Here is a 25,531-nt window from a genome sequence, read left to right as displayed (position 1 = left end):
TCTGCAGCCGCGCTGGGGCTCGGAGGCTGGCACGTGGCACGTGGGCTCTCCAGCGTGCGTCCAGGGGCTGGCCTTGGCCGTTCCCTGGGGACTGGGGGAGCTGAAAAAATCTACAGCAGGCTGGGTTTTTACTTCTCTTTACAAGAATTTTGACATTAGATGAGGCATTAAAATACCAGCTGAGGCCACTTCCATGTCTTTGGGACCCCATGCCCGTGGGATCTCAGCAAGCAGCCAGGGAAAAGGAAGAAGCGTAGGAGCTCTTCCTTCCAGGCAGACGAGTCCGCTTTCTCCCACAGCCGCTGCATTGTCACACCAGTGGATCAAGGGACCACCCCTCTGAGGGCTCCCACTGTCCCCGGGCGGGCAGGGACCCCTCTGCCCGGCAGGAATTGCTCCAGCCCTTCACCTCCCTTTCTCCCAGGAGAGGCCAGCAGGTGGGTGACCCCGCCGGGGTGACAGCCTTCCTCCCACTACCCCTGCTCCAGGGCTGCAGGGAGCCACCGGCCCCAGGGCCAGCGCCCACCTCCCACCAGGACCTGCAGGGCCGACGGTGGGGCTTGAAATTCCCGCGGTGACTCCGAGCATCCGGGTTGACCACGACGGCCACAGACCTTGGGCTGCTTTAGAAGGTGCAGAAAACCCCCTCCCTGTTTCAGTGGTGAAGGACTGGGGTGGTGAGGGGCTGGTGGGAAGGGAGGGGACGTTAACCCCTTCAGTGAAAGCCAGCTCTGTGCCCTCTGTGTGTTCAGGTTTGTATCACTCTTCCCAAGCACATCCGGAATTTTAACTTGTGGCCATGAGTCAAACCCTGTGTTTCGTAACGGACACCCGCTGGTTTTCAACCAGCAGCCCTTCAGTCGCACTCACAGTCCCTTGTGGAGTAAACTCCGGTTTACTGCCTCCCCGTTTTTATTTTCCCTTTAAAGAGAAACCCGTCTACTTCTTCAGTTACGCCAGGATTTGCTGAAGTGGAGATGGATTCTGCGGGAACTTGAGATGGGCTCCTGCACACCGAACGCCTTGTTTAGGACAAGAAGGAGGATGGTGCAGCGGGACTGATGGGTGATGATCCCAGCTGTGCCTGTGCCAGTCAGTGAAGCGGTGGCAGGCGGCATGCATGGGAACGGCTATCCTGCTGGTTAGCAAACGAGATCCCTAGCACAATTTTGGCTCAGGCCATCTAGGACTCTCCAAATGATTTCTAGGCACAGCCATGGAGTTAGCCTGAGCCAAGGACAGCTTGGATGCAGCCACCTTGCTTGGGAGGCTGGAAGAGTTTAGCAAAGGGACATGGCCAGGCCCAGTCTTTGCCAGTTTGCCTCAAGGCTGGGGAAAACCTCCTGGTGCCGGTTGCTTTTCTGGTATCCTTTAAAATAGCAAGTTCTCCCCAGGGGCGGGGTAATCCTGGTTATGCATACAAATTGGAGGATGGGAGGCTGGAGACCAGCCCTGCAGAAAGAGATCTGGGGGTTTGGGTTGATGGCAAGTTGAGTATGAGGCCACAGTGTGCCCCGGCAGCCAGACGGGCCAGCCGTGTCCTGGGGTGCATCAAGCAGAGCGTAGCTGGTTGGTGGAGGGAGGCGATTGTCCCGCTCCGAGTGCCGTGCGCGGTTTTGGGCACCTCAGTCAAGGAGGACATCCAACTATTAGAGTGTGACCGAAGGAGCGTGACCAAGGTGGTGCGAGGTCTCGAGGGCCAGACTTCGGAGGAGCGGCGGAGGTCACGTGGCTCGTTCACCTTGGGGAAGAGGAGGCTGAGGGGTGACCTCCTGGCAGCCTAATCCTTCCTCAAGGGGCCCAGCGGAGGGGCAGTGCTGGTACCTCCCTGGTGACCAGCAACAGGGCACGAGGCATCAAGGGAAGTTCGGGCTGGACAGCAGGAGAGCCGCCTTCGCCGAAAGGATGGTCAGTCGCAGGAACAGGCTCCCCAGGGAGTCGGGCAAAGCGCTTGGGCTCTCCCAAGATGCTGGGCAAAGCGCGTTCCTCAGGGCCAAGCTAGATATTGCCATCCCTGAGCCAGGTAACGCACCGCCCATGACTTCTGAAAAGGAGCAGGGGATGCCTCCTCTGCGACAGCCGCGCTTCCTGCAACGCGCCAGCATCCAATGCCGAGGTGGATGCGGGGCCGCCAGGAGAGCCGTTCAAACGCGAGAGCGCGCCAGGGCTCGCTTGCTGGAATGATCACGCTGCCCCACAGAACGGCTCAGCTCAACGTTTTTCAGAGAGCAGGGTGGCAAAAGCCCAGCTGCGAGTCCTGATTAATTAATAAAGCCTAAAAATATGGGCTCTAGCACTGCACAGGTTTTTCCTCCTGATTAGTCGGAGAGTAACTAGTCTCATAGCTTATTATCATCTGTTTAATGAGCTAACAGATAAGAGGTTAAAAACTAAATTACGTGATCTCAATCTGATGTTAAAATTCCAAAGGATGCATGTTTTCTATCAGCTATGGCCCTGAGGGAAAGATGCTGATGTATATGTAAACGATAGAAATGAAGTAGACCTCCACCCTGGATCTTCTTTAGTTAAGGGTTGAGCAAAGCCCCTCGGCTAATCTCTTGCTGAGGATTGGCGGGTAGTGTCAGGAACAAATCGGGCTGCAGCAAATACATCTTCTGCAAGAAAAGATTTCAATAACTATGGTAATTTTTAAGGAAACCTTATCTCAGATACAGGATAGATAAAAGGCATTTATCATCCTGGAGGCAGTTATGGGAGAAAATTTTTGCTCTTATTTTATGCACTATCTGTGCTGTTCCACTTCGCATCTCTCAAAACAGAGTTACAGCCTTCCTTTCTGAGGTCTTGCTTTTGTGCCCTGACACCTTCTTTTCTATTGATCTCTTTTACCTGAAGGAGAGACTCCCAGATGAATTCAGTTCTCGTCTCCTAAGGACTGAGGTGCCAGGTAGATGCACAAGCCAGCACTAACCTGCCTGGGGTGAGTCTGTGCCCACCCACCACCACATCCAAGCACAACTGGTCCCCACCTGCTGCGGGGTCCCAGCCATACACCCCGCTCAGCCTGTATTTCCAGCCCATTAGGGGACTGTGCTGGGAGAGAAAGGTAGGGATCCAGGACTGAGGGCATCCACAGGCTTCATGCAGCCCAGAAAGCCAACCATATCCTGGGCTGTATCAGGAGAAGTGTGGCCAGCAGGTCGAGGGAGGGGATTCTGCCCCTGTACTCTGCTCTTGTGAGACCCCACCTGGAGTGCTGCATCCAGCTGTGGAGCCCTCAATATCAGAAGGATATAGACCGGTTGGAGCGAGTCCAGAGGAGGCCACGAAGATGCTCAGAGGGCTGGAGCACCTCTGCTATGGGGACAGGCTGAGAGAGTTGGGCTTGTTCAGCCTGGAGAAGAGAAGGCTCCAGGGAGCCCTTATAGCACCTTCCAGTCCCTGAAGGGGCTACAAGGAAGCTGGGGGGGACTTTTTACAAGGGCCTGTAGTGACAGGACAAGGGGTAATGGGTTTCAATTGAAAGTGGGGAGGTTTAGATTGGATATTAGGAAGAAGTTCTTCCCGGAGAGGGTGGGGAGGCACTGGAACAGGTTGCCCAGAGAAGCTGTGGATGCCCCATCCCTGGAAGTGTTCAAGGCCAGCCTGGATGAGGCTTTGAGCAACCTGGTCTAGTGGAAGGTGTCCCTGCCCATGGCAGGGGGGTTGGAACTGGATGGTCTTTAAGGTCCCTTCCAACCCAAACCATTCCGTGATTCTGTGATTCTGCCAGGGCTGAAGATTCACCAGTCAACCCCCCTCTCCCTTCCCATTTACTGCTCTGCGCTGGCTCCCAACCACACCAGCTACCCTGGGGGCATCAGCACCTGTTTGGCACCCGTGTTTGAGCCTGCCTCGCTCCCGTAGGATGGCTCCTTGCAGGGAGCATTGCATTGCCCAGGAGCAGCTCTGGAGGAGAGTGTGGGCCGTTGGAGAGACCGTGAAGCAGGTGAGGAGCTTGTTGAGGTGATCTTGCCCTGAGTCCTGCGGTAACCACATGCCAGCGTTGTACTCTGCATCTCTTCCCAGACTGGTCTTGCACAGAAACCGCAGTAACTGCCCCGTTCTTCCAGGGCTGAGCACCGAGTGCACCATTAAAACCAGCGTGGGCAGGGCCTTCTCTCCTATTACAGCCACAGCCTGGAGGCTGGGAACTGTGTGGCCATGCCCAGGCAGGAAGAACGGGCCAATGAACTGTCCTGGTGTGGCTAAAATACTCCCGAGTGCCCGGTCTGGGCAGCATGCAGCATCTCCTGCGTTCCCTCAGGTTGGTCCCAGCGAGCGGGGTGGCTCTCCAGAGCCCCGCTGTGGGGCCCTGCCCGCGGCAGCAGCTGGGGAACAGTCAGACCCAGCCTCCAGCTCCCACTGCCAGGACCGGCGCGGGAAGGTGCCTGGCCCAAGTCGGGGCAGGGCAGGGGCACATGATACTTGACTGAAGGAAGGTCTGAGCTCCTGCCACGCTCCAAAACCTGGCGTTCGGCGCGTGCGCTCCGGCCCCGGGCTTTGATCCCATCGGCGCCTTGACTGGGAGGGTTGTTCTTCCCGAACGTCTCTTGGCTGGGAGAGATCAAAGCAAGCGTAAAGGGAACGTATGTCTGGCCTTTCTTGGCAGATGCCAGGAAGATGTATCACCCGGCAGCACACCTGAAGGAACAGCAGTCACTCTCTCTGGTGAATTATTTAACAGCCGAGACCATCTGGTTCATTCAGAAACTTTGATTCCGTGAGCTTCATTAGCCGCTCCCTCGCCCTTGAAAGGACCCTCAGGGTTGTTCGGTAGGAAATCACTCCTGATTTCTTCCTGCTTGTTAACACAGCGTGACATTTAATTGCAGCCGGCAGAGAGCCGGTTTAGCGCGGGTGGAAGCGGAGAGCTGACCTACATCCTGAGCTGTACCGAACCGGCCTCCCTGCCCTGGCTCCCGGAGGCAGCTCCTGCAGGGCAAGCCCAGCCCTCACAGGGACTGCGCAAACCAAGGGCTCCCTCCCCTCACACAGCAGCCCCTCTTCACCGCGTAGTTTGACCTGCCTGTTGCAGAGGGTTTCAGCTGGGTCAGGAAGAGACCTTTGCGGAGACGGCTCGTGCTACATCCCTTATCCCGATGGGCAGGACCTTATGCTACGGGAAAACGGGCCTGCGTTGTGCTGCCTGGAAGCGACGACTGGAATGTGAGTACCAGTGCAGCGTCCCTGCCCTTTTCGGTGGATTAGTGGCACACGTGTTTGTTTTCCAGCAGTTTCCTGAATGGAAGCGCAGCGGCGTACGCAGTACAAGACTTCAGCGACCAATTAAAAAGCTCCGGGAGGAGGGAGAGAGAAGAGCTTGCTGCACAGAAGCTGTTCTGACAAAACTCAGGTTTGAAAACTCCGGGGAATGGGACTTCCTTCTTTTTCCTGTGCATGTCTGGCCTGACAAGCAACTTCATCGCTGGATGCCTTCAAGGCCAGGCTGGATGAGGCTTTGAGCAACCTGGTCTAGTGGAAGGTGTCCCTGCCCATGGCAGGGGGGTTGGAACTGGATGGTCTTTAAGGTCCCTTCCAACCCAAACCAGTCTGTGATTCTATGATTCATTCGGAGTCCGCTCTCCCTCTTCGTCTCCTGAGCGAGGAATAGCGGAAGGGATTGTGTTTTACAGGGTACAGACGGAGGGGCTGAAGGAGCAAGGTTGTACGTGGATGCGGGAGCAAAATAAACCTGGGTAGCCTGGGCGAGCAACGTCACGGCTGCCTGGGGCCACCGGCCCGGTGCGAGCTACGGTCTGAAGTTCGGGTGGCACAGCTCCCCCAGCGCTGCCCGCGGGTGCGTTAGTGTTGTAGCGTTGCTTTGCAGGAGTTTAAAGTCCACTGAAAACCCGCCTATACCACAACTGCTGCGTTTAGCCGGGGAGTTCGAGCAAGACGCCAACTGCGGGTAATTACGCTGGGAGAACGGGAAAGGTTTTCCGCTCCCAGAACCACATCCGGGTAACTGCCGGTGGTCTTGAAGCTCCATGAAGTTCCTGTTACTGACACGGCTCCCATGGGATTTGTGGGGTTGTTTTCCTTTCCAAACCAGAGGGGAAGCAGGCTCGGTTAGCCCCAACATCTTTCAGACTAACCGAGTGAACCCAAAGCCTGATGAGAACCTGTTACTCTGAACGCCAGACCCAGCGCCTCGGCACTGACATTTCATTTCAGCGTCTCCCAGTGGGGCAAAGCGCAGCAGGGCGAAAGGAGACTCGGGAAGACTCGGCGCTTCAGCATCTTAAATATTCCATCACACAAGACGATCACGAACAAGCCTGAGGTCAAACTGCCAGCGTACCTGGCGGATCGAGAGGTCCGTGCCCCGCTGAAAGTCACTGCAGCACGTTTCTGAAAGCTTTGAACTCTGCAAGGCGCTTCTGTAAACACAACCCTGCCACGAGCAGTTTTCTCCGAGCGCGGCAAGACAGCCGTGTTCTGTCTGTTCTCTATCAGCGAGCCTGACAGAAAAACATACTTTACTGCAAGACGCGAGACTTAAATTTTGAGTGTATGCTAGCGAAGTCAGCCTGCAGGAGCAAGACCTTCAGTAGTTTCCAGAGGAACAACCTCCGTGGCAACTGTTTTTTTTTTCTGGTGTGTAGGCACAACTATGTAAAGTCTTCCCAGGAAAACTCTCCTCCCTCCTCCATTCCCCGCGTGTTCCCCCTCCGGCAAGCTGCTCGTCACATGGAGCCTGCCTAGCAAAGGAGAGCGGAGTTCTGCAATGAGCAGCTGGTAGGAAGAAGGAAAGTACATGGTGTTACTGGGCTGTCAGATCTGCAGAGCTCACTGTTTACATCAGCCTTTAAAGACCTGGAGTTCAATGGTATATTGAACATCTGCCTGTTGCTAAAAATTGGCTTTTTACAAGACCATCTTGGGCTTTTCTGGATGTACAGTAATTTAGATGTTTGTTCCTTATAATGAGGGCAAAGACTGAGCAGCCCTGTCTTACCGGGGACCGTTATAAACTCCACGCAAGACAGATGCCAAGGCCATCTGCTTCCAGACAGCCAGACTTCTTACCAGCAAGATGCACGAGGATGTGTGGGATATTTCCCCCTCCCACCTATGAAAAAAAACCAAGAAAAAGATGGCAGGCCAAAGGAACTATCTAGTTTCCCAGGCAGAACTCCAAGAGTGATGGAGATAGCTCACTTATCCGTAAAATCCCTACTGCAGAAGTGACCAGTATTATATATTGAGACCCCACCTGGAGTGCTGCGTCCAGCTGTGCAGCCCCCAACATCAGAAGGATATAGACCAGTTGGAGCGAGTCCAGAGGAGGCCACGAAGATGCTCAGAGGGCTGGAGCACCTCTGCTATGGGGACAGGCTGCGAGAGTTGGGCTTGTTCAGCCTGGCGAAGAGAAGGCTCCGGGGAGACCTTATTGCCCCTTCCAGTACCTGAAGGGGCTACAAGGGAGCTGGGGGGGACTTTTTACAAGGGCCTGTAGTGACAGGACAAGGGGGAATGGGTTTATATTGAAAGTGGGAGGTTTAGATTGGGTATCAGGAAGAAGTTCTTCCCGGAGAGGGTGGTGAGGCACTGGAACAGGTTGCCCAGAGAAGCTGTGGATGCCCCATCCCTGGAAGTGTTCAAGGCCAGGCTGGATGAGGCTTTGAGCAACCTGGTCTAGTGGAAGGTGTCCCTGCCCATGGCAGGGGGGTTGGGACTAGATGGTCTTTAAGGTCCCTTCCAACCCAAACCGTTCTGTGATTCTGTGATTAATAAAGGTGGCAACACATCGGCACATCGTTTCCGGAAGTTTCAGATGCACAATCAAGGGGAAGAAAATGACGGTGCCACGACAGCAGCCCCACGGTCCAGTTTGTGTGTATTCCATCCCATAAAGGTGGCAACACATCGGCACATAGTTTCCAGAAGTCTCAGATGCACAATCAAGGGGAAGGAAATGACGTTGCCGCGACAGCAGCCCACGGTCCAGCTTGTGTGTATTCCATCCTGGCAGCGTGGCACGCTTGCCTCCAGCCCTCCCAAGCAGCTCCTTTTGGCTTTGTCGCATTCTCCGCCTAACGTTAGAGGAGAATGAATCGGGGAAACTTGAACCGCGCTCTTCCCTTTCCTCCCAACGCTGCCTTTTCCCTGGCTCTGCTTGCTTGCACGCCCAATTCAGCCTAGGGGTCTCGGTCTAGACTCGTTCTGACCACCATTTGCAACAGACCTGTTTCTGGTGAAAGATGACATTGGGAAGGCAAGAGAAGGACATGATTCGAGTTAATTGGCTCAGCAAGAACTCTTCTCCCAAGAGGCTGCTGGAAAGACCAGCCTAGACTCGCAGCACACAGACACCCCCCCCCCTCTACCCTCATGCACAGCAACCCGGCTGACACCACCAGCTTTGGAGTTTGCAGCTCTCAAGCCGACAAGAAGGAATTATCCTCCTAAAAGTTCCCCTCCTCCACAGGGCTTCGGTGCAGATGTGAGAAATTCCACAAAAGATTAACACTTGAGACCAACAGCGAGGGACAGAGGGGTTCATTGGAGAGGCTGTAGCGGAATTTTGATTCTGGGCTTGCTGCAAACATTTAACCTCAATTCATCAGTTCCAGCAGAATTGAAAATTCTTATTGTTCTTTCCCCCCCAGACCCAACAGCCCCGCTGCTGGGCTCCAACATCACATACTCCAACATTACATCCGAGTTTATACACTTAGTATTAAACTGTGTGTATACTATCCACATAGGCCCTTCTGCCCGATAGGTGACAACGTGGGAAAACACAGTAGCAACTACAGAGCCGAGCGTTTTGTGTATGATGATTCAGAGGCTTTTAAGCACTTGGGAAAGGCGTTTCTGATAGGAAGGTAATACACAAATACTTCTTGCAGGCATGTATCTGCTCTGTTCCTCCTCCCCTCCCCAGCTCCCTGTACTTACAAGCTGTCAGTGCAGGGCACAGGGCCACGTATCCATTTAGGAAATGTATCATCTGCAGGAAGAAAACCCTTCTCAATTATTCCAGGCCACTTTCTCCTGAAGTGGCTCGTGGGGCGCAGCGCGCGCCAAAGCTCAACTCCCAGCTTTCCTGTGAGAAGAACAACATGAAAACAGTCCGTGGAGTTTTTCAGGGAGACAAGGCTACCGAGATGGGAAAGTAAACAGGAACAGGTAAACTTGGTGCAGTCAGGCGGCAGCACGAACGGACAGTGGAAGGGCTCTGGTTCAGGAAGTTGGTGTAAAACCGCGTCAGCTCCACGTTCGCTCACCAGGGCTGAGATTTAGCAAGTGCACTTTGAAAGAACAGGGTTGTCTTGGTAATCGATCCTTCCACAACAGGAAATTAAACCAGAAGCAGCCCAAACCCAACAACAACAACAAAAAAAAAAAAACAAACCACCAGCCCACTTCCTTCCATCTACACAATTTGCATCTCATCCAGGGAAGTGCCTTATCTTCTATCCTGCTGTCAATTAAGGCAATTACTCCTTTGCTATTGTTTATAATTGATGAGCAGTGATTGGATTTAGAGTAAACAACACAATGTAATTCAGAACTGTAATTAAAGACTGATCGTTGGGATAAACGTGTTACGTGCTTCTATTTCCATTATGTGCTCAAAAAAGTGGGAAGGGAGTTAAAAGGATTTTTTTCCCCTCTTGATTCCAGCCTACCTTAGTTTGGTATGAACCCTGCAAAAGAACAAGTTTATCTGAAGGCTGGTACAACTAAAAATTAAAATACAAGAGGGTAAGAAATCTTTCGCATGGACAGGGCTAAACAGAAGAACTGAATGAAGAGAAGCAACTTTTATAAAAAGATTTATTAAAAATAAGTTCTTTAAGGAGAAAAAGTGTGATGTATATACATTAAATTGTCAAAAACTTTATGGGGCTTATAATACAGCGTATTCCAAACAGAGTAAGAGACATTAACTTTTTTTTTTTTTTTTAACATCATGCTTATCGGAACGTGACAGCATATGGGAAGAGGAGAAACACCACTTAACACACAACCCATTACAAGCCAAATATTGAAAAGGAAGGGTACTTGTAAAGACAAAATTGGTGATGAGCATGATGCTGCTAAGTACAGACAGAAACCAAAAGTTTACGAATAGCCGTCGGTTGATGGGGTTTACCTGACCACTGCTAGCTTCTGATTAGCTCTTCATTTCTACGGTGCATTAACGGGTCTTGGTGAGCGGGGTTGTGTTCTGTAAAGGAAGAAGCATCTCGGGGACAACCAAAAACCATCCAAAAGCAGGCAAACAAATGCATCTTCTTCAGCTCTGTTGCAGAAGAGATCAAAGATTTCTTCTCCAGAGGAGTTATGCAATTGCTGGTTTTCTCCTTTAGCTCCCCACACCTTCTGACAGCCAGAACCACAGAAATAGTTTTTCTTAAAATTATTTTATTTTACAAAAGCGTTTTGCACAAGAAGTGACATGACTAGCTAAGACTTGATTCTGCATGCTTCAGGTGACCTCAGCTTCTCACATGCAGAGGTCCTATCTAGAACTACATCCTTTCCGCTGTGTCTCCTGAAGGTCTGCCAGGTTTTGGTGCATGTGCACAGCTAGCGGAGAGCTGCAGTACGACAAACGCCTACCCATCCTCACAGCAAAATTCCCTCTAATCTCAGATGTACACAGGATTTATGTCTTCGCAGCATCCTCTCTAGTCCCACAGTTTAATAAGGCCATCCCAGCCACACGTAATGACTTTAGATGTTTCGTGCGGGTGCCACACTGCACCGATACAGACTTTATCGTGTGCTTTTAACCTGCTGTAGAGTTTTGTCGTCTTCCAGTCCCAGATGTTGAGTTTTCCATCTGCATCTCCAGATATCACATAGCTGTATTAACAGGATTAAAATAAAAGCTGTTAGCACGCGCGAAGGCCACTTGTACAATGCTACTCGTACATCGAGCGGTGGAAAAGAGCTTCATGCAGCGAGCTTCCCGTCTGGCAATCTGCAAACGTCCCTACCAAAGAATCAGCATGCATGCCGTGCTCTAAAGCGCGCAAGTCCCGCAGAAGGTGATTCACCAGCTGCGAGGTAAATGTGCTAAGCAACGCGATGACAGCATACACCGTGTTACTGGAACTACAGAGAAGACATCAGCCAGAGAGAAAGTGCCAGAAGGTTCCCTAAAACTTATAGACACTTCACTGTTTCCTCCAGCGTTGCTGAGGTTATTCATTACTATAAAACCTGGAGAACAGTGCTAAACGTACAGGCATCTTACTAAGTGAACAGGATGCAAAAGATGGTTCTCTGAGCAGTAAGCGAGGATACCCGCAGCAGATATGCAAATGGGGATAAGTCCGAATCCCAGGCAATTCTAGACCAGGGCATATGGCAGGAACAGACCCCACGCTGCCGACCGCGCGCAGAAAGAGCCGGGTTCAAGTCGGAAGCGAAGCCTCCTGCGCTGTGCCAGGGCTAGGCAAAGCAAGGGGAGTCTCTGCATGGTTCAGCGGCAGGGTAAAGCGTCTTTGCAGAACGGGGAATCGGGACTACGTGGGCTGCTTTCTGAATGTTGCTCAGAGCAACCACCGAGTATAACTCAGTCCTATCAGATGACAAGAGCAAGCTCTGCATTAGGCTGCTTGGCTAGAGAACGCGGCATCAGAGTTCGTAAGGCAGTTGCACATCAACGAACGTCGCGGAGGATTCAAGGAAAAACGTAGTGGCCGTGCCAGCAAGTTACAATGAAGCTCATTCCCGCAAAAACTTACCTCATGTCAGGTGAAAAATCCACTTGACAAGCATAGCCAGCTACCATGTGACCTTTGAAAACTTTCTTTTTGTTTAATCTGAATCTGTTCTGAGCGCCAAAAATGAGAATTTGGTTATCCATCGACTGGCAAGCCAACCATTTCCCTATAAATGCAATAAACAAAAGGTGGTATCAGAGTCCTGCATCTGAAAAAACAAACTTAACTGGACTGTTTAAAGAGAGATTTTTGTAACTCTTCTTGCACAATCTTAATCCAGATTTTCATTATGTACCAGGGTTCTAGGTAGCAGCTAATATTGCTTCTGCCTGGTGCAACTGCACAAAACCTTCCATTTGACAGGATTTGGGATGCCTGTTCCTACAAAATGCACTGAGGACTCTAGAAAAGCTCTGGCTGCCACAACAAAGTGCTGCATCAACCCCACTGACTTACTGGTTAAGTTTTTTACGCTACTGAGTAAGGCTGCTGGTAGATATAACCAAGTAATTCAGGTGAGGGTGAAAAAAGCTCCACCTAGCTGCAATCTATCTGATTACCTGTTTTGTGGGTACTCAGGATGGTCACCTCTTTATTTTCTTAAAATGTGCTGACTTGACTGTAAATCTGATCACACATCCAGCCATTGGGTTGGAGTTTGAGGATTTACGTCAGCCTCCCAAAGAAACAAATCTAGTGCATACCCCAAGCATGTTATTCTCCTCTTCAACATTTTGAAAGGTCTGTATTCTGCATCCCTCAGGAGGAAAAATTTAATTGATGAGATTCATAAATCAGTGCCCCAAAGCATAAAAGTTCCACATCTGTAAGATTTTCAGTTTTCTTTAAAGGACTCATTTAACTCCAAAATGATGTGTGATGTGTCTGGCACAATCTGTACCATAACTATTCTGAAAGAACTTGGTTTGGGTGATTTTGGACTACTGCAGGTCAAGATAATATTGGTTAATGTGACAGGTGATGTCTTGAGCTAAAAAGAGGACTACTTCATTCCTAACATCATTCACTGTCTCATCTCAGAAATCAAATACTCAACTGCTGGCCAGGCTGGACTGGAAAAAGCATGAGAAACCCAGTATTTCAATGTGGAAGAATGGGATGAACTGAAAAACTGGATCAGAATACAGCAAGTTGTGCAATTTCAGAAACGGGGGTTTAAAAAGGCCGGCTTGAGGAAGCTAGTTGCATTTAAAAATGTTATCTCTTTCTCCAGAATCTTCCTTCTTATATTAGAAACCCACATCTACTGTTAGGAATAAAATATTTACACGGCAAAGCAAATAGAATTTGATGCTGATAGCTGGCTGAAAACGTTAGCTGTGCAACAAGTTGATCAGCCACTACTCAGCATAGTAGGACTGCTAGCCGTAAATCTGGCAACACTTTAATAATGTTGACACTAAGGCTATTTAATTATGGCCAAAAGAGATAACACAGATTTTGTCCTGTTAGAAGGATTGTCACTGATTACTGTAGGCACAAAGCCTTTATGCTCCTTCAGTTCGATTCTAATTGAACACAAACACCCATGAAACATTAACATGCAGAAACACTGAGATAATTTGGGATTTCTCTTATGCAAGAGTTATCTGGGCTGTGTTCAGAACAGAAAGGAACAGCATTAACTGGATCGTGTACAACATCAGTTTCTGCTTTAACGGTGGCAGCACAAGGACCGCTGAACTTGCTTCGTACTTTGCAGCCATCGTCAGTTCCCACCATCGTTTCTCTTAATATTTTAACTACAGCAAAGATCACATCATAGCTCTATGAAAAGAATGACTCCTTTTCCCCTGTATGGATGAAGGGCTAAATTTACAGTGATACAGTTATCTGGTATAACCCCTCATTTTGACGTGCTGCTTCTTCTTAAGACTTTTAAATCAAAACCAGACCCAGTCCTGGAATAAATGCACACACTGATTTGCAGGGGGTGGGTAGTGTGGAGTAACAGTGGGATGCACGGCAACATCGGAGACACAATCAGTAAGACATGCCCACGTAACCTAGGCCTAAGGCGGCAGTAAAGTGTTAACTTACCATTTGGAGACAAAGTCACGGCTGGCATGGAATGCATACTTGGCTCAGCTATGTACTTAAAGTCTACAGGAATGTCCCTGCAAAAGGAAGAAGTATGTGTTGTGTGAAGACATGGAGATGTTCCAAAGGGCTGCCTCCAGTCAGCTGATTTACTCAGCCACTGAACCACGCGGAGCCTATGGCGGTGTCCAGAAGAAGAATGTGCAAAAGCTCAAAAGTACTATGAATGCTCCAGCTGTGGAGCCACTGGCAGGATAACTGCTGATGGAGTGAGTTTACCTCTGTCAGATGACACAAAGTCTAAAGCAGAATCTAATTCCCATTGTTAAGAGTAAAACCCTAACACAAAGACACACTATTGCCTCCAGGTTAACTGCAGCTCTTACAAAATTCTTACAGGGGTAGCAAGAACAGCCCGATACATGCACGTATCTTACTGGAAAGTCTTACTGACTTGAGTTTTAACTACAATATTACTGCCTTTTTTTTTTTTTTTTTTAAGGGAAAAGTGAACAGGAGCCTCTTTATCTCATCTCTCTGACAGTGCCCTTTTCCTCCTGGTCTCCCAAATAGGATGCTAACCAATTCCAAATGTTCACAGCCGAACAGCGAACTCCCTGGTCTCAACTGCATATAGGACTGTGCCAGTGTACACTAAGAACATATACTGCCCTGTATAAAGGCCTAGAAAAAACCCCGAGTACAGTCTAATACTTACTCTGCAGAACTGTTTAATTTTGACTATATAAACCAAAGTACTAACAGGCCATGCATATTCACAGTACCCCTCATATACCTTACAGTGGAAGACTGGTATAAAGGGAAGGCATGCATGTGTCTTTCTCACTAAGCAGAAGAAATCTTCAGCAGAAAATAGATTTGATTAATGTATTCAGCAGAAAACACATGCAAAATGTTCTGTAGCAACATTAATTAGTACAAAGAGGATGGTTATGACTTCATTGTCTAATTCACACAGTGGAAGGGCTGCAGGGACACTACCGGAGCAGAGAGCGTGGGTGGCTGCCTTGTATTAGCTGACTGAGCCTTGCTGGATGGCAGTACAGTCGGCATTAGCAAGGTAATTACAATCCACTCTTAATTGTGGAGCAAGTTATTTCCCGTCATCTTGTGTTAAGAAATGTGCATGTGGGCAGCAGGGTGAGAAGCTGATCTGTTGTCAGGAAGCCACACAAATGCCCCTGTGAGTTAAATGTTAAAATCATGTACCCTTCAGAATAAGAAGGGCAACCCACTTAATATACCCTGTGGATAGGAGCATGCGCAGGGATAACTGGCTTCCAAACCCGTAGACCTAAGGCTGCTGTTGGATGATATATCTGTAAAGGAATAACCAAAAGTCCATGTAATCTCCAAGACTGACCAACATGACAGCACAGGAAGTGCAGTCCCCCCGGCCCCGTGCCCCATCCTACCCTTTTGCATCAATGCCCGAACAGCTTCAAAACCCCACAGGACACGAGGTCATCGCTGCAGCGAGGCCGGATCCTGGTCAGCTCCCACCATCCAACACTCCCTCAAGCCCACCGGTCACCTGGAGCCCTCAGTGCCAGGTAAAAGCAATCCCACTGGAAGCCCCGGTAAAAAAAGAATCTCATCACAGAAGATGCATCTCCAGTGCTGAATTGTACTGCAGTGAGAAATTGAGATGCAGCACAGGTTGTCCTGCCTCCTCTCCCTTTACAGATGAAGGCAGGCTCATCTACTGGAATTTAGTGACGACAGCTCTGCGTTTTCCTGAAACCACCAGACACGAAGGACAGCTGCAGGATACGCTGCAGTAAACTATCAGAGATAGTGCAGCATAAAGAGATACATTTATGTTTTGCTTTTGTTTCCAGTCCAGTGGCTAAACAAGCAGGATCAGCCTGCTGCCTTAAAAACCCCCTTCAATTACTAAGAAAGATGCTGTCACGGTTGCCTGATGTCAAGACTCATGTGATACATTGTTTGTTCACATTTTTAAAGATCTTCAAGTCCTTCCCCCACTTCACAGCATTTCCTAGTATCTGCTAGTCAAGATTTAGAAACGTGATACTCTGAGTTTATAATACAACTTCTTCCCTAAGCAGGAGAGAGAAAAATCTTTTTAAAGAAAGAAGGAAAAAGCAACTAAAACCAAACCCCAAACTGAGCCCAATCCACTTTTGGGATCTACGCACCATGACGAGCACTCTAAGGAGACTACAGTGTGTATCTTCACCAGGAACGATGGGAAGGAAAAGGCCTGCTGAGGGGCACAGCTTTACAGAGATGAGCAGCCCCCTAAGCCTGTCAGGGTAACAACTAAGCTACCCCTGTACAGGCCTTGCTTTGCTAGCTGACTTGAAGGTAAAAGGAAATAAAAGCCTCCAAGGTCAATTGCCCTAATAATTTCACTGTTTATCCAAGTAGGACGAGACGCACGTGAAGTGGACAAAGATAAAATAGCATTTTGTATTTCTAGAAGAAAACACAGAATATGATACCCACGTCACCTTTAATACCCCTGCTGTAACTATACAACCCCATGAAATGCAAAAGCAGACAAACGTTAAAGGACTCCCGTTAAGACTCCTAAGCAAACCATTTGAGCTGCAAGGCTCTGCCCTATACTTCAGTCTGAACTTTCAGCAAGCAACCGACTGCAATTCAGCGTACAGCAGAGTGAAATCTCTGCACAGGATGAACCCCTGGGGAAAAGGGGATTTAAATTCTCAGGGGAGAAGTTCCTCGCTGTGATGAAGTCAGACATGGCATCCCATTAACGGCTCTAGCCAAGTCAAAGTGTTTCCAAAACATACCACAAAATTCCTTTAGACAATTGAAACTAAGCAATTAGACCAGCTTTAATTACTGGCTTTTAAGGCCACAGACTGGTCACGATTACTTTGAAGGCTGCTTTGTTTTTGCAGGATAGTGAATACCGTGCAGAAGAATATATGAAGAAACATGCCAAAAGGTGCAGTAACCAAATCATATTAAGTTACAGATAATTTTCCTTATTAACTTAGGGGAAAAAAAAAAGAAAGATTTGAGGTGCAGCATGAAAATAATTTAACATGGAAGTTTTCAAACTCCAGAAGCTTCTGTACTGAATACATTTTGTTTTATTTAATTCACTGGGAATAATCTGGACATTGAAGTTAGAGAAATAAGCATGCAGACCGATTAACATACATGGCAGGTTGTGGAGAAAGGTTTTCAAGTCATGCCTAGGAAGACAGCACTATATTTGCTTTATATAAAGCCAAAAGATATTCCCGAAAACTGTATTACAGAGTATTGCCTCCAGCTGAGTTCCCTATTATGCGAGCGAGGGAGCTCTTTCTTCAGCATACAGCAAGCTTGGTACGTGCCTTTTTTTTCTTCAGAAAGAAAAAACTTCTGCTACTGGAACAATCAGGTTGCAATGTTCCCATGTCAGAACCTTTCTGCTTTTCCTGCTCTTCCCTATGGAGTGACTAAATCCACCCACTTCGCTATTTATTTCAGCCATCCGCACAAAGCTCACAAAACAAGGGCAATTCAATCTCACGGAAATAACAGATTTGTGCAAGTGAGATCCTCCTCCCACTCGCCAGAGAGGAGACATTCCTTCTCAGATATCATACGGTAAAGATGTTTCTTTAAGGAGCTCAGGAAATACATGGCTCTAATTATGAAGTCCTGAACAGAGGCTCTCTTGGAATGACAGATGGTGACAGCACTACATGTCTAGCCTAAGCCCGGGTTCCCAGACTTTGGTCATTACCACGGCGGCTCCTGGCAATGACAGCAGCCCGTCACAGACACGCTGAGGGTTTTGCTGGCTGCTTGGGTAACGTTCAAATGCCACAGATTGGAGTCTACTGTCTAGGTTTAAAAAACACACACTAAAAAAACCCAGAAAAAAAAGAATGGAAAGAACTGATTAGTCACAGAGCTGTCCAACCAGCACCCGACTTGTGCAACAGCTCTGCGGGTGCAAAAGGAAATGGATACCTAAAGCTATGGGAGTGATTATTTCAAAAAGAAATTTGAAATCCTAGAGAAATCTTAAGAGTCCTAAGCTGAAAAATCTTAGTACCTAGAACCTCGTGGAAAACATTTCAGACAGGAGACTTGGTTTCTCCCCAGATATCTTAAAAATTGGAAGCCATTTAAAATTATGTTTTACTGAGATTTTCTTGGATGGACTTTCACTTTTATGTCATCTATTGTATTCATATTCTGGTCACCGATGATTGCCAAAAACCCCAGACTACCATAAAACCAGAAATGAAACTACACAAAACACATTAGTGCATCCACTGGCCAAATGTTACATAACACAACGCCCATCCAAGTTCAAAGCTTTCAAAACAGACGCACGCTAATGTAACAGAGCAGATGTTTCTTTAAAAGGTTAATTGAAGGACTAAAGCACCCTTGGGGAAAGGAGAGAAAACAGAGAGCCCTGACAGAGTGCGGCGTGCTTCAGGCTGACAGGGCTCTCTTCCGCTTTCTTTAGGGGAGAAGAAAATGGTTGAAGTGTCTCCAGCACTACGCCAGGACGGGGCGGTCAGTATTCAGCAATGTGATAGGAAGAAACTGGCTTTAAAGATTAAAATCTCTAGAGTAATGATTCCGAAAGACACAATACGAAGAGAAATAAATAATTAATGAATTGATAACCGATAACTAAATCATGCTAAAAAGCCAACGGCCCAATGCCCATATGAAATCTGCACTAATAAAACAGAGGCTATTTAACACACTTCGTAGGATTTAAAACCGGGTTTTCAAATACTGCAGTACAGCAGGGCAGTAAGCTAGGGACAGTAACTCACGGTTAGACATTAAGAATGATTTCAAAGGCATTATACTAAAGTTTGGAAGGGATTTTCTTTTCACTGGACAAAAACGTTTTGAGGACTATAACCCACATTAGACCATGTGGCAGTATGCAGCAGTTTGCAGAGTATGTACCCAACTTCAACAATTATCAGAAATGCGTAAGAACAATAGCTGAGATTGTTCTGGTTCTACTTTACTGTGAAACATTTTAGTTGCTGCATATATTTAAAAAAAAAAAATTGTAGAAATTTAAATTCAGCTCTTCCTCAGCCACTAGAACTCAGTACACTCCAGTTTCCTATGTGCTACATATACCTTTAAAAATAAACACTCTTTTCAGTTTGCTCATAATACACTTCAAGTTAAAATTCGATTTTGTAAACTTACCATTCCCAGACTCTTAAACTCTTGTCATCAGATGTGCTCACAAACCTTCTATTTTCATCCACAAACACAATGGTGTTGACAGCTCCCAAATGCCTATCGTATTCCTGCACAATCTCACCACTTCGAATATCCCACTACAAATAAAAAAAGTCGTAAGACAACCTTTTTTTTTTTTTACTAAACATCGTAATTTTTAGAGGAAGATATATTAAGCAGACCTACCTGCACAATTTTCTTATCAGACATTCCCGCGACAAAGAGATTTTGTTTATCTTCGTCAGGATTGAACTTGACACAGTAAGGAACCTTCCTGTTTGTGAATCTTGAAATACATTGCCCTGCAACAGACAAGCCATGCATAGGAATTCACGGGCTGGAAGTTCTGTGGGCTGATTAGTTCTTTGCAGATAGGTATGTATAAAACCCATTCATTTTACTTTACTAACAGCAGGAAATACTTGTTTTAAAGTCTTGGAGAGGATTAAGGGGTAGAATTTACCCTGCTCTTGAATTATACTTTCTTTCATGTGTTTCTGTGCATGCACCTGTATAAACAGACACACAGGTGAACTGTTCCGCAATTTTACCACAGCTTTCCAAACAACCTAACTGCTCAGTGCCCTGTATGTCATCAGGCTCTATCAAGGACGTCAGGACTGGTCAGGATATCACAAGCTGACCTTTGCAAAGCATCACCTCCTTAGGATAAGAGGTTATCTTGACAAGAGAAGCTCAGGCAAGAATTCCTCAACCCTAAACCTGGAAAGGATAACTGTAATCCAATTGCAAAACAAACCACTGACCTCAAAATCTCAGCCATAAATACCTTAATTACACATTATCCGCAACTTAGAGGAGCCTGTTTTAACCTGAAAGCTCAATATGTTTTTCAAGTGTCTAAATAATGTAGTTCAGACTCAAGACTGGAAAGTCTGACTTAGCCTTTTCTGGCTCTCACCTGCATGAGACTAGTGGCACTGCTCACCAAGGAAGCCAATGTCTTTTTCAAACGTAGAAACTTCCTGTCTTAGGAAACGACTTAACTTTAAAAAGAATATTGACAAAACCCTATGCTTTATCTTTTTAGTTTTAGAAGCTATTTGGAGCAAAATGTTGCAGAGCGTCTCAGAGGCAGTTCTGTGAGAGCATCAGACCAAATCCCTGTACCAGCAGTTCAATTTCCACACCTTTTCTTATATAAAGTGCTCTTCAAGTGCAGGCTAACCGAAAGATGAGGTGAAATAATTCTTCTAATTTAAGCATATTTAGGTCTAAAGTGTGATTTCATCACTTAATTTTATGCCTGTACATGCGAATGTGCGATTAACTGAGTTGGTAAAATTTTGTCTTTTGGCTGAAAATTGCTCTAGCGTTACAAACATCAAACTTCAAATAATAAGGTATATGAAATACAGGCATACAGGTAGTGTCAGTGGCATCACTGCAGAAAACAAAACATTTAGGGGAAAAACAAAAAGACAATGTAGCCTGAACACTGAACCACAAGACGATATTAAGGATAACTGGCAACAACCTGACTGATAACATAATTTAATATTTACTATTAACTAAGCAAAGTGCCAAGTAGCAGCATCAACAAGTACAAGCCTACCTGTTTCAGTGTCCCAGAGTTTAAGATAGCGGTCATAAGCAGCGCTGAGAAACCGGGTGCCAGCATTGTTAAAACAGATGTCTCGAACAGCTTTACTGTGTCCTACAAGACAGAAAAAATGGGATGATAAAACTTTTATCCATTCATGCTTAGAATGAAATTTTTTTTTTAAAAAAACCCATAATTCAAATTAAATGCTTCAGTCTTTAACAATGCAAAGAAAACAAAGAAAGTGCTTAGCACTAGTAAAGAATGATTCACGTGAGAAAGAAGAAATAACTCCTAAAGAACCATAAGAATAAAACCAAAAATCCCCACACCTCTAAAGCACTGGAGAGAGAAACAATAGCACTGCACACAATCAATCACTGTGCATTGTTCAAAAATTGATATGCAAGCAGAACTTTAAGTACTGTTGGTTTCAAAGATTGTTCTGGTCGAAGTTAGGAGCTGCAAGATAAGTTTAAAACTCCGTAATAAATGTCAACATCTAATGAAAAAAGAGGCCAGAAAAACAATATAAGAGATACATTTAAAGGAGAAACATTTAAAATTAGAAAACAGGTACAACATATAGGCAATATTAGACCAGAAAATTAGGAACACTTTCATGTGGCGTTACCCTTGCTAGCCCTCAACTCCAATACTTTCACCTGACCACTGCATCAGATTCGTAGGAGTCCTCTTTATTTAAAATGTTGGCACAGGAACTTAAATATAGCAAAACAGCAGGTGAATCTGGTTGATAATAAGGATCTTTTGAGAAAAACAGTCAAGCTGTTCAGAAAGAGAGAGAACCTTTTTTGAGCCACACTGCTGTCATCAGAAATATTAGGTGAAAAAAAGACAGACTTCTTTGTTGCTACTCAACATATATTCACTCAGTGTTCTAGAAATGTTCCCATTTCAAAAGGAGGATCAGCTGCTTTTGTTCTGCATTCAAGGCTGCTAGGAAGTTTGTATCTCTCTCTCTCAGCTATCTGCTTTAAAAAGCACCTGTTACAAGAACAAAGACAGCATCTGAACATTTAAAAAAAAAAAAATCCATGCTTTTGCACTAGAAATTCAGCACAGAAGAGACCACCTACTTAAGGTGGGAACATCAGGCCATGAGATGCCCTCTGCATAAATACAGAGGGCTGCTGTTCTCAGCATGAAGATGGGGCAATTTAATTTTACAATTCTGCCTTTGGAAAGGACGCTTTCTTTCATAAAGAATTGACGGCTGCAGTACAATACTGTTTTGCTTTAAGGGTTGTAAGTTGCTATACGTCAACATTAAATTGCTGGGAATAATGACAAGGCTTCACTAAAAACTTGCACCTTTTTCAATTCTTATTGCCAAAACCATGCTGAATACTATTTGCCTTGGATGCCTACGGTCCTCTCTCTGACAAATTAGTAAGTTAACCTAAATCATACCCTTCCATGAAGTTGGTTTAAACATACATCAGGTTAAAAAAAAAAAAAAAAAAGACTATTACCAATAAATGTTCGTAGACATCTTCGGTCACCATATACTTCCCATAGCTTGGAAAAAACAGAAAAGGGATGGGGAGAAAAGATGACAATTGTTAAACAGTAATGATGCTGAAATTAAGTGCATATATATATGGCAAAATCCTTTTAGAAATTAATTAGAAACATGAGATATCTACTGATTAATCACAACTATCTACCCAGGAATTCACAAGAATTCTCTGTCAGCTTCTTGTTAGAAAACCTCCCCCTTAACATAACAAAAACCCCTGTACCATATTCTAACTTTAAAGCCCTAAGGTTTTGTAAAAAAACAGTAAAAAAATAATCAAACCCATCAGCTTTCTAATATGATGTATGCTGGACTAAAATGAGATTAGTTCAAGACCACAAATGCTTTTTTTTAGCAGGAACCTATTGCTAGCTGTAAAACTAGGGTGCATAGAAAATGAATTATTGTAATAACAGGCAATAACCTGAGGAACTTGTGACCTTCTAAATGCTATTACTAAATGATTAACACTGTTCTAACACCCACAGTCTTGTGTATTATTTTAATCTTTGTTCCCGAGAATTTGTAATTTAAAAATCAAATGAGAAAAAGAAAAGCAACACAGACGAAAGGTATTTGTTGGAAGTACCAAACGTTTAAGTATTTTAAAGTGCACTGTCTGTATTCAATAATATAGAATATATACATGGAAACAGAAAAATAACTCACCTTAATTTTGCAATCCATAGAGCAAGACAACAGTATATGCCCAGAGAGAGGAAACAGTCTAACTGCACTGACACCCTGTAAAAAAGGGTGTAATTAAACAGTTAAGTGGAGCAGCATCTAGGTATTCCCTCAGTTCACTTGTCCTTTTTTCTAAGCAAAAAGCTAAAGCTTATCATCATAAAACATACAGATGCTGTATCTTGAAAAGAAATAACCAACCCACATTCCGTGTTAGCAATGGTGATGTGTTTTCAACAAGTGTTATTGGCAACGAACTGATTCACTTCAACAGCTGTACATACACCCTCCCTCAACACTCACACCATTACTGCAGTAAACACAGCAAAGGAATACAAATTGTGAGTCTGGACAACTGTTTCTGCCTTCTCAGGTGGGGCAGGTGAAGAATTTGTCCACAAAACACATTTCTGGCCAGCTCTATTTTTTACATATGCTACCAGTGGCTTCTACCCACTGAACTCTGATACCCTGGGCACAGCACCTTCCCATCTATCTGCACTTCAGAGACTTCTTGCAGAGGAATTCCAAAGAATTGTCAAGTACTCATGGTTCAACATCCCTTCTTTCCATTACATGTCAACTACTCTATTCCCTGCTCCCTGCTTGAAGCTGGATGCTTTATCTTCCCCGTTATTGTCTACTTATATGCCCCAGCTTTTCTAGATTTGTCAGCCCATCTTCCCTTTGCTTCTCTCATCGACATTATTCATCTCTTGCTTGAAGGAAAAAGCTATTTTATGCATCAGTCTGTTCTAATAGTATAACAGGCAGAGGAGTAACTAGAGCTTTGGGCAGGAGATGTTATTCTGGGATGCAGCGATAGTGGCAGCTACAAGCTCTTTGATGCAGCAATCGTTAAAGAAGAGTTCAGAGCTGTGACTCAACTAAAAGTGTTCCCTCTTTCCTCCTTTCTTCCATCTTTCAGATATCATTAAGGTGCTGTCCATTGCAGCACAGCATATTCCCTTAAGGAACACTGAAAATTAGACAAAAGAAGCAGCAAATTTGAGTACAGGCTTCACAAATCTTATCAAACATTTTAATATTTGATTATATATATAGTTATGTGCTCTGGCACAAGAAGAAACTGTAAACATGAGGTAGCATCATCAAAGAAAACTCTTCGCAAGGCACACTTCTCAAAGGTAATAGCTGTATTTGAAAGCTCTGTAATCCCGATGCATCATAATGACAAAACCTAAGCATCTTATCATAAGCTTGATATGAAACAGCCCTTAAGTAATTTTTCTATTTAAAAAAACCCCCAAAAAACCAAACCACAACCCAAAAGCCAACCATTTTCAGGGATCTCTAGAATTAGCCTTACTGGTATTCACATGGTAGTTTAGGAAGTAACTCCAAATCCCTCAGAAGTCACTGAATAATATTTGTCCCTTAAAAGGAAGTCAGGAAGTCAGTATGTTCATGAAAAAGTATATACAGGTAAACAACTGCATTTGAGCAGGCAAACACCTTGTGTGAGCATGTACTGCAACCAAATACATGCATAATGTGGTAAAGATGAAAATACTCTTTCCTTCCACCGATACTTCAGTCTTACAGAAGTTACCAGCTTCTGGCACAATGTGAAGTGGGTTTTTATGATGCACACTCACAAACACAGCTTCCTACCTTAGTATGTCCAGACCACACGTGAATTTGTTTCTTTGGAAGATAGCACTTCTCAGGTGGCACTGTAGAACGGAGATTAACTCCAACATCTTGAGGAACATGAAGATAAGATCTTCCCTGATAGTCATACATTTCCTTAACTGAAAAGGTAAACACAGAATTCTGAAAATCCAAGAGCCTGTATTTTAAGCAGATATAATATTTAAAAGACTCAACAGCCACACACAAAAGGGGTTTCTCAACACAGCTACTCAGCTGTGAAGTGGTGGTGGGGAGAAACCGACTCCATAAGCACAGAAATGGAATCTTATTTGACTTCAGTTGAGCTCAAATTAAGTAATTTCAGCAAAGTCTGCTTGGAATCTGATAACCTGAACACTAACCAAATCTCCCCCTACACATTATCAAACAGCAAGAGTGTTCCGCAGGCCAACAAGGGTCTGCTTACACTAACTACATGGATTATAATGTGCACTGTAACCCTGGCATTTGCTTGCCATTCACATTCCAGCCAGCTCTGTGCTGTGTCAGTCATGTCAACACTGACAATCACAACAGTCAATTACAAACGAGAGAAAAAAAATAGACTCATTTGGCCAGTGTGAACCAATATTGGTCAGCGGTAGCCAACAGCTGCTCTTTAACTAGATTTAAGAAGTGACTGGTCAGTCAGAAATGCAGGGATGCATTGTGCATGGAAACGGATATCTCGCAGTAGGCTTGTATTGGATAGGCATGACATTAAGGTGGGTGCCAATTAAATTAATTTCTCAGTATCTGGCATACTGTCATGGCAACTTTTATTGTACAAGTCAGCTCCTGCACAGTATCAGTGTTTACACGTGTCTACAGAATGGTGTGCTTCTGGAATGTTTGTGTTTGAGAAGATTAAAGTTTATCTTGCAAGGTTTTTTACTGTGAAACTTCAGGTAGAGATCATGAAAAGTTGGATACAAAATAATTATTGTATAGGAGACTCAGTGGCTAAAATATCAGGTTAGTTATGCTCGTCACTCTTCAAGAAATATTGCCATGATCTACTACATATAAACAGAATGAAGTGCTAATGTCAGAAACACAACCCATAGCCACTTTAATGCTGGTAAG

General features: G+C 45.6%; 1 protein-coding gene across 1 annotated transcript in view; it reads right to left on the bottom strand.

The window, feature by feature from the left end:
* Positions 1–10,641: 10,641 nt before the first annotated feature.
* The window catches only part of CDC40 (cell division cycle 40), a 29,286-nt gene continuing 14,396 nt past the window's right edge, over positions 10,642–25,531 (bottom strand). Inside the window, exons 6-14 of the mRNA XM_010154150.1 lie at positions 24,425–24,564; positions 22,772–22,846; positions 22,056–22,101; positions 20,572–20,673; positions 19,182–19,297; positions 18,960–19,093; positions 13,755–13,831; positions 11,715–11,859; positions 10,642–10,827 (exon numbers count right to left, since the gene is read on the bottom strand). Of these exons, the coding sequence (XP_010152452.1) occupies positions 10,650–10,827; positions 11,715–11,859; positions 13,755–13,831; positions 18,960–19,093; positions 19,182–19,297; positions 20,572–20,673; positions 22,056–22,101; positions 22,772–22,846; positions 24,425–24,564 (1,013 nt within the window). The 3' untranslated portion in view covers positions 10,642–10,649. The remainder of the gene's footprint in view (positions 10,828–11,714; positions 11,860–13,754; positions 13,832–18,959; positions 19,094–19,181; positions 19,298–20,571; positions 20,674–22,055; positions 22,102–22,771; positions 22,847–24,424; positions 24,565–25,531) is intronic.

The sequence above is a fragment of the Eurypyga helias genome, unplaced genomic scaffold (assembly GCF_000690775.1).
Source record: "Eurypyga helias isolate BGI_N326 unplaced genomic scaffold, ASM69077v1 scaffold18916, whole genome shotgun sequence".
Taxonomy (NCBI): Eukaryota; Metazoa; Chordata; class Aves; order Eurypygiformes; family Eurypygidae; genus Eurypyga; species Eurypyga helias.
The sequence above is the reverse complement of the archived record's forward strand: the minus strand, read 5'-3'. Positions and strand labels throughout refer to the sequence as shown.